A 9,768-nucleotide genomic window follows, 5' to 3' on the forward strand; every position below is an offset into this window, starting at 1 on the left:
CTTCCTTATGTGTTACTTATTGTGCATCAGTTGTACATGCGGATAAAGGATTCACTTTATTCTTAATCACTTCAAGAACACTTGGTAGCCAAATAATACTTTCATTTGCTTGCACCATTTTTCGTAACTCTTCACATCAAGGATGTGTATATTTGCAGTGATTCTTACATTGGAAACAAAATTCATGTTGCACACTAGGTGTTTATGGATTAGAACCAAACTCTTGATGACAAATGTTGGAACTTTAGACCACATGATTGGTGAACTATGGTGGAGAAATTTGGAATGTGGAGAGTGAAAGAGGAAAATTGAGAGAGAGAGAGAGAGAGAGAGAGAGAGAGAGAGAGAGAGAATTGAAGGTGAGAATGATAATTGCATTAACCTTGGATGAGAATGCATCCAACATATTTATACAAGCGTTACAATATGATTGGGATCCAAAATAAATAATTGAATAAAAGAAAAAGTGCAAAACTCAGGCTTGTAACCGGTTACACCATTTGGTTAACCAGTTACAGCTGACACTAACAATTAAATCACATTTAATGGTAACTGGTTAACGCCTGAGGTTAACTGGTTATAGTTGCAAATATTTTCCTTTCCTGCTACTTCAGAAGTGAAATTGCTTATGCTGTAACCGATTACACTCATGCGTTAACCGGGTGTAACACTTGAATTAACAGTATTACTTTTAACCTTGGATGAGAATGCATCCAACATATTTATACAAGCGTTACAATATGATGAGAATTGAGGGTGAGAATGATAATTGCATTAACCTTGGATGAGAATGCATCCAACATATTTATACAAGCGTTAAAATATAATTGAGATCCAAAATAAATAATTGAATAAAAGAAAAAGTGAAAAACTCAGGCTTGTAACCGGTTACACCATTTGGTTAACTAGTTACAGCTGACACTAACAATTAAATCACATTCAATGGTAACTGGTTAACGCCTGAGGTTAACTGGTTATAGTTGCGAATATTTTCCTTTCCTGCTACTTCAAAAGTGAATTTGCTTATGCTGTAACCGGTTACACTCATGCGTTAATCGGGTATAACACTAGAATTAACAATATTACTTTTAACAGATCAGGTAGTGACTCCCGTCATGCCTCCTCAACAGCTAACTGTCATTCATTCAAAAGAAAAAAAACGAGTGCATGTTTGAAGACCATGACGGCACTACGCCAAAAATGACTTTTAACAGCGCATCTTAGACAGCGCTTTTAGAAGAAAGCGCTGTCTAAGGTTAAAATTAAAATAAAACACGGAAAATGTTCCAAAAAAATAATGAAAGCGCTGTCTAAGGGGGGGTCTTAGACAGCGCTTTCTAAAAGCGCTGTCTAAGACCCCCCCTTAGACAGCGCTTTTAGAAAGCGCTTTTAAATATAGACCTTAGTCAGCGCTTTTGATAAAGCGTTGTCTAAAGTCTTTAAATTAAAAAAAAAATTAAAACCAAAAGCGCTATTTTCTTTGATAAAGCGCAGGTTGCAGCTATTTTTTTAGTATTAAACAGCTTTTTCTTTAATTCCTTTTTCCATTTCATTATTTGTCTTATTATCTTCTCAAAGATCACACTATTTTCACTCTTTCTCTTTAATTTCTCTTCCCACACACAACACAAGCAAACCCACTAAGCTTCAAAACCGTTTATCTTCCACTCTTCAAAACCCTTTCAGAACCCTCTCATTTTCTTCCATACCTCTAACCGCAGAAGCGCTTTTAATTTCTGTTTTCGTATTTGTATATATTTTTTTTACTTTTTTTGTTTGTTTATTTGCTTTGTTTGAACTTTGAAATAGAAATAGTATTGAAGTTGTGTTGTTGTTGTTTCTGTTTTTACAGAGTGGAGGCATGGAAAGGGCATTGGTTGTTGCCAACCCTAAAAAGAGGAAACTCATGATTAGTGATGACGATGACGATGATTTTGGAATACGAAGAAGAGAGTTCAGGTTCAAAGTTTTGTTGCCGAATGGAACTAGTGTGGAATTGACAGTGTGGAGTGTAGAAACTGAGATGCATTTTGAGGATTTTGTTGGATTAGTTCGAGAAAAGTATTTGGAACTTCGGAAAAAATGTGAATGGATGAAGAAGAAAAGGGATATAAATTGGAAGGGAAGTGGTTTGTATCTTGAGGATGCTGGTGATAATAAGATAAGAAATGTTATCGAGTTAAAAAATTTCATGCCTCGGAAGTGCCATATTTTGCGCCTTAATGTAAGTATATCACACTATTATGCCTCCTTCTGTTTGTCTTATTGTGTGTTGGTGTTTCTTTTCTCTGGTTTTGAGTTTGGTATTATTATTCCTTTGCTTTGTTGCTGCAACTTTGGTATTTGTTTTCATTGTCTGTGTTTCTTTTCAATCAGGATGGGAGTAGCGATGTTGCTCAGACCTTTGAGGTTGGAATCTCTCTTGTTTCTCTGCCCCTGTCAGCTATATTGTTAAACAATAGGATACTGTTTTAGTATTTCTTATTATTTTGCCATCTGTCTGAAATGCAGAATATGTGGGACTTAACACCGGATACAGATTTGCTACTGGAGCTTCCTGAAGAATATAATTTCGAAGCTGCTATTGCTGACTTGATTGTGAGCTCATTAACAAAACAGACTATAAACTCAATTTTTTTTATGATGGTTTTGCACATATCAACACTAACACTGTTATTCATATATTATCAGGATAATGCTTTGCAAGCTGTGTGGTTCAACGGGAAAAATAGTCGGAAGCTAGTCAGGTATAGTTGCATATGATATGAATGTGATAAAATGATATTTCTTTTATGTCTGAGCTACTGGAGGAGTGTCCGATACTAAATATGAATATTTCTATTAATCTTACTTTACATTTTAGTTTGTCATATTATAAAACTCCAGCCCTTTCAATTAGACTCAACCTGTTTGTTTTTCTTGTCCTTTATTTGACAAAAGAGTTTAGGATAAAAAGAATCAGCTATTTGACATCATTCTTATGTCAGTAGAAAGAGTTAGGAGTTTAGGGATAGTGAAGTAATTTTCTTTCTAAAATCATGTACACATTTTTGTAATCATTGTTATATAGCGTTGTCAAAGTAGCCCTGTAGAAATTGATTTTATCTGCTCTAAAGCACTGGTTATAACAAAATCTTCAAGAAGTCCATAGCTTCTTGGGAACACAATGGCTGTTTTGCATAAAAGTAATGGTTCGGTGGTAAGTTAGTTTTTATAGTAGTTTATATAGCTTATTCAACACATGGTTAGTTTTTATTTGCATTGCGTAGTAGTTTATATAACACCATGGTTAGTTTTTATTTGCATTTCTTAGTAGTTTATTCAACATATCTTTTTAAACATAAGAATTTATAGACTATAAAGCATAAAAATAAGCTTAAAATATAGCATCGCATGTGTCCCATTTCTATGGAAGTTAAGTTGTTGAGTTTCTAATGATTAATAGGTGCCACCATTTTTTACATAAACTATCTTCCACTATTTCTGATCGTAATAAATGTATTGGAATACATAGTTGATTTTTATAATCTCTAGTGTTTGTTTGTTGGTTTCTTAGACTGGTGCAATCAATTATCACTTGTTCATGTGACTTTTTATGTTTTGCAGAGTAAATGTTACTGACGATAAGATTTCAATTTTTGACAATGGTTCTGGAATGGATGACTCCGATGAGAATTCACTAGTAAAATGGTAGCTATCTATTTTTAGATTATTTCATGAACTTTTCGAAGTTGCAAAGTACATTGTGATATTCTGTTATTTGAGTTAAAATACACTTACCTGTTCCACCGTTTCTCTTGATTATGGACTTCTTATCTCTTGCACAGGGGAAAGATGGGTGCTTCGGTTCACAGATTATCAAAATCAATGGCTATTGGGGGAAAGCCCCCATACTTAAGGGTAATCTTCATTTCCTTTATCTACACTTCTGGTCAAATATGTTGTCTGTGATGCTTATGCACAAAGAAACATCCAAATGTTAATCATCGGGATTGAGATTGATTACTCTTTTGCACATTTCAAATTATTGTTTGGTTTGTTGTATTGATTGTGCTGTGCAACCTTACTTTGGGATGTTTGGATATGGAGGGCCTGTAGCATCCATGCACTTGGGGAGGTATGATTGTTTCTAAGATAAATATCTTTCTGTCTTTCTTCTGTTCAAGTACATCTCAAAATCATCTCTTTATCATTCCCTCTCTTATTCTTTCTATTCTCACATTACAGGCGTACTCGTGTTTCGTCCAAAACAAAACACGTAAAAGGTGTTGATATTAACAAACTCCAGTGCCGCCTCAAGGACATATATTTCCCCTACATTCAGGTTAAAACATGCCTATGAATTGAATCAATTTAAAAGATGAGATTACTCCATATATTCATTTTCCTTTTAATATTGTCAATATAAAAATTAACATTTATCATTATTATGATTTACATTGGCAGTGTATACCCATTAAATTCATATCTTATCTACTGCTGTTTATTGTTGTCGTATTGCTGCTTATTGTAATTAATAGTTTGTTGTCTTTTTATGTTTTTCTTCCCTTTGACCATTTTCTTTTTCCCAACTATATTTGAGTTTGTTTCTTGTGCTCAAAACTATTAGGCTGAAATTGTCTGGAAGAACGATATTTCATACAAATCTATATTTGGATGTTGGAGGTTAGCAATGCCTCCGCACAACAAAAAAAGGAGGTTAGCAACGCCTCCGGTATATTTTTAATTACCACATTTTTTATTATATTAGTGATGACACTTGATAAAACTTAGGATTTATAATCCATATTTTTTTTCATATGTAGTGTCCTCAACAACGTAATCAAATAGATTGCGGGTATTTCATGTTGAGGTTTATGCGAGATACTCTTGCTTTGGGCCGATTAAAGATTCCCACCGATGTATGTATTTCTAACTTATGAGTTATTTTTATATTTACACATATCTCATATAATTAAATAGTTGGAATTAATTCAAAATATGTTATATTATTATGTAGTACTTTGAGGAATTCAAGTGTGCATTTTATACAAAGGATCAAGTGGACGAAATCAAAGAGGAGTGGTGTCAATTCATGATAGAGCTCAATGTTTGTTCATAAATTTGTGTAATTAATGTGTACATTTGTAGTATATGTAATGAATTGTAAATGTGTACATAAATTTGTATATATTTTGATACATTTAAGGCAAAATTGGTTTGAATTGGTATATATATATATTTGTTAGCCAAAAATGGTAGAAAAAAGGCCAAAATGGCATATATAAAATGTGATAATTGTCTGTCAAAATCTGGTTGAAAACAGGTAGAAATTCTGGTTTATAAACCTGGAAAAAATGTGGTTTAAAACAAAAGCTTCAAAAATTTTCGTATACCTTAGACAGCGCTTTTGTAAAAAGCGCTGTCTAAGGGGGGGATTAGAAAGCGCTGTCTAAGGGGGGGGGGCTTAGACAGCGCTTTTTGAAAAGCGCTGTCTAAGGTATACCTAAAAAAATTAAAATAGGAGGGTCTTAGAAAGCGCTGTCTAAGGGGGTGGGGCTTAGACAGCGCTTTTCAAAAGCGCTGTCTAAGGTATACCTAAAAAATTTAAAATAAGAGGGTCTTATAAAGCGCTTTTGGCCAAAGCGCTGTCTAAGGGGGGGGCTTAGACAGCGCTTTTAAGATTTAAAAAAGCGCTGTCTAAACCTTTAGCAGCGGAGGTTTAGACAGCGCTTTAAAGCGCTGTCTAAGGCTAAAAAAAGCGCTGTCTAAGGTCTTGTTTGTTGTAGTGCGGGCATGCGATCGACCTTGTTGACGTCCGTCATGGACCCACAAACAAGATTCTCACTTGAAGCGTCATGACGAGATGGTTGTCATACACCACGACGTCCGTCATGATGCCCAATTCAGCCATATTCTAGATTTTTAGCAACTGTTGTCTCCACAGTTTAGGGATGATTTGCACGATTTCTAGATGTTTTACACCATTTTCTGAGCAAAAATTCACTTATAAAAAGCATTATAATAACTTGAAACAATCATCCAAGCTTACTTGAGCATTAAATTCACTTGTTTTATAGCATAATAAATTCCACATTGGGGTTTTTACGCAAGTTTGATTTTTTACAATTTTAGAATTCTGCATTGTATTATTGTTATTGTATTTTACTTTCCGCATTACTATTTCATTATTCTATTGCCGTATCAGAACAAAGTCTCCCTTAAGAGCAATTATTTTATGCAAGATTCAACTTTTATGAAATTTCCAGGTTCATTTACTTTGTTATTTTTTTTATTATGTCTTCACAAAAAGTATGTTATTTAGTTGTTTATTTCACCATGTGTGAGTAGTTCGATTAAGTCTAAAATAACGAGAATAAATTTTTTTTTTTGAAAATTTTTTTTTTAATTTAAAGTTTTGCTACGAAAGTAGAAACACTGAAATACCGTTTACGCGTTGAAACATTTTTAATTAATTAGAAAATTACTATACTTTAAAAAGGAGTTTTAAACTTGTAGTTATCAATATGAAAGTAGACGATTACAGGTTTAAAATATGATAGCGGACCGACGAAAGCGGACGATATCTCTAATTTAGTTTTTTTTTTGTACAAAAACAATTTTCTCATTATGATTAAATGCTGTAAATTATATGAGTAACATAGGTAGACGAAAGTCAATGTTTTGGTATCTCGTTATTAATATTGATTCAAAACCATTATTTTTAATTTTTGCTTAAAATCAAACTATTTGAGTAGCCTTAGTTAAACATAGAAACAATAGATAACGGTAATTGTAATTGGTCATGTGGATTCGAGTATTTTTTATACTACATTGATATGATAGTATATTTACAGGCTATTAATCATTCATCCCTTTAATTCTGGATGTCTGATTTGGATTTAATTATATTACCTTGATTATGAATGATTGATAGGCCATAAGTATACAACTATATGATAATATAAATTGTCAGGCACCACATCACCTAGAGTTTCGTCTTCAAAGTTCCAAGCCATGATGGAAGTATCTGTTCTAAAAAATTAATCATCTCAAACTTATTCATAGATCATTAGTTCATTGTGATAATATGGATTCAATTGTAATGGTCTAGCGGAATCACCTCGCAAGAACATATAAAGGATACAAGAAAGACATGATAGCTTTTAGTCAATAGTTTAATCAAAATTATTTTTATTTGATCTAAGCCAAACATATGATTTGCATACCCACACTGTTAGTGTTCCAAAATTTGAGTAAATTAATAATGATTTGCATACGCACATTGTTAGTTTTACAAAATTTGAGTAAATCATTAATTGTTAAGTAGAGATTGAGACAATGCGTGCGAATACAAACTTCCTCGAAAGTGCAATGCCGAAATACTAGAGAGTCGCACTAACACGAAAGCACAATGCCAAAATACTAGAGAGTCGCACTAACACGAAAGCACAATGCCAAAATACTAGAGAGTCGCACTACCACGAAAGTGCAATGCCGAAATACTAATAAATGTATTGAGTACGAGTACATATATTTAAGTTGAGTGATTTGAAAATAAAAGATAGTTCACGTTTTAAAAATTTTGAGTTAGTGAATAGTAAAAAGTGATATTTACAAATTGTTCTAATATTTTATTGATTTGTCTTTTAGAATGAATAATTTATTTATAATTACACTCTTATGTCAATTAGTTAATAAATAGATTGTATTAGCATAAATGAGCAAGTACAATAAGTAAATAAATATATTCTATTTCAAATCATTTGAGTGAATTTCAAAGGCTTCTTGATCAGATGTCGGGAATGAGTATCAAATTTGATGATGAATTTTTGAGATTATTTCTATTGCTATCTTTACTAGAGTCTTAATAGACATTTCAGATTTCTATCACAAGTTTTACTCCTGGAGATGTTGTTTCTTTGAAAACGATTAAGGATGGCATTCTTAACGAGGAGATGAGAAGGAAGGCACAAAGTTCTTCATCTCAATCCGAGGTACTTGTCACTGAGAATAAGGGGAGAAGTCATACAAAGGAACTGAAGGATGGTAGAGAGAATAGCAGAAGCAAGTACAAACCACGAAACAAGAATCTGGAGTGTCATTATTGTCACAAAATATGATACGTACAAAAGTATTGTTATAAGTGAAAAAGAGATAACAAAGGGAAGAATGATAAGTCTAACCAAAGAGATCATGAAGATCATGGTGAATATCATGTTACTACTGCTACTAGTGATGATCTTGTTATTTTTCGTGATCATGAGCCTGTTAACCTTGTATCAGACGAGAACCTGTGGATAATTGACAGTGATGCTACATTGCATGTTACACCAAGGAAGGATTTCTTCACATCTTATACCTTTGATAATTTGAGAGTGTTGAAGATGAGTAATGATGGTGTATCCAAGGTAATTGGTGTTGGTGATGTTTTGCAAACCAACATGGGAATGCAATTGTTGCTTAGAGGTGTCAGACATGTTCTAGATGCCTTCTTTAATTTGATATCTGTGCATACGCTTGATGATTGTGGTTATGACAATCACTTTGTTTTTGGAAAGTGGAAATTCAACAAAGGTATCTTGGTTGTGGTTAGAGGGGAAAAGCTTTCTAAATTGTATTGGACAAAAAATTTGTTGCTAGGGACAATGTGAATGTTATCGACATGGAAGCATCTTTGTGGCACCGAAGGCTTAGTCATATTAGTGAAAAGGGCTGAATGTTTTGGCTAAAAAAGATGTTCTTTTTGGATTAAAGAATACAAATTTGGAGAAGTATTCTCATTGCATGACTGGTAAACAAACTAAAGTATCTTTCAAGAGACATCCTCCCTTAAGGAAGTCAAAGTTGTTTCAATTGGTACATTATGATGTTTGTGGTTCATTAAAGGTAAAATCTTTTAGTGGTGCACTTTATTTTGTTACTTTTTTTGATGATTGCTCCATGAAACTATGGGTTTATGCCTTGAAGACAAAAGACAAAGTGTTGGAAAAGTTCAAAGAATTCCATGCTTTCGTACAAAAACGATTTTCTCATTGTGATTCAATGCTGTAAATTGTATGAGTAACATAGATAGACATAAATCAACATTTTGGTATTGTTGGTGATTTTAGTATCATCAATGTATTTTAGTAGTAATGTGATTTACTATGGGCCGATGCAATTATGCGTTAAAGCTTGGAAACGAGTTAGGAGTAGTGCGGAGTGCACGCTCGTCGAGCCAACGTATAATTGAATGCGAATAATTGAAACGGGGTTCCAAGGGGCGAAGCCCCTGGCGGGGTGCAGGGCAGCGCCCCGTTCGAATTTTTCTTTTGAACAGTTGAATCCTTTCCCAACCGACGTAACCGTTTCTGAACAGTTGCGTCTTTTCGGTTTCTGTTATTGATCTCCTATATAAGGAGTCATTTGGCCTCAGTTTAAAAAATATAACGAAACCCAACTTTCTCTCTACATTCCTGAACATTTCTCTTTGCCAGAAACAAATTGTTCTTCAAGAATTATCCCCACAAAGATTTCGTGAACCCAGGCAAGAATAGGGTCAAAATACTTTATTCGGAAAGTGTACGAACACGATTCTTCAAAGTTATCCAGGATTATCATACCCGATTCTCTAACAAATTACTTTGTTCGGAAAGTGTACGAACACGATTCTTCGAAGTTATCCAGGATTATCATACCCGATTCTCTAACAAACGAACAAAGTATTTTCTGATAATCATGGCTGGAGGAAGCACCGTCAAGGAGATGACTACAAACTTCGGAAAATTGGACAAGTTTCAAGGACAA

General features: G+C 33.7%; 1 protein-coding gene across 1 annotated transcript; it reads left to right on the forward strand.

Annotated features, from left to right (window-relative positions):
- The first annotated feature begins 1,544 nt into the window (after positions 1-1,544).
- Positions 1,545-3,951, forward strand: LOC127095352 (structural maintenance of chromosomes flexible hinge domain-containing protein GMI1). Its single transcript, XM_051034053.1, has 7 exons — positions 1,545-1,750; positions 1,853-2,224; positions 2,377-2,409; positions 2,512-2,598; positions 2,692-2,747; positions 3,607-3,690; positions 3,828-3,951. The coding sequence occupies exons 2-7, from the start codon at positions 1,862-1,864 to the stop codon at positions 3,949-3,951; spliced, it is 747 nt and encodes a 248-aa protein (XP_050890010.1). The 5' UTR covers positions 1,545-1,750; positions 1,853-1,861.
- Positions 3,952-9,768: the final 5,817 nt, after the last annotated feature.

The sequence above is a fragment of the Lathyrus oleraceus genome, chromosome 6, assembly GCF_024323335.1.
Source record: "Lathyrus oleraceus cultivar Zhongwan6 chromosome 6, CAAS_Psat_ZW6_1.0, whole genome shotgun sequence".
Classification (NCBI taxonomy): Eukaryota; Viridiplantae; Streptophyta; class Magnoliopsida; order Fabales; family Fabaceae; genus Lathyrus; species Lathyrus oleraceus.

Excerpts from the sequence above, each read along its gene's own strand:
- LOC127095352 (XM_051034053.1), top strand. The coding sequence starts at position 1,862 with ATGGAAAGGGCATTGGTTGTTGCCAACCCTAAAAAGAGGAAACTCATG. Across the intron at positions 2,748-3,606 it reads AATAGTCGGAAGCTAGTCAG|AGTAAATGTTACTGACGATA; the intron begins GTATAGTTGCAT and ends TATGTTTTGCAG. Across the intron at positions 3,691-3,827 it reads GAGAATTCACTAGTAAAATG|GGGAAAGATGGGTGCTTCGG; the intron begins GTAGCTATCTAT and ends TCTCTTGCACAG.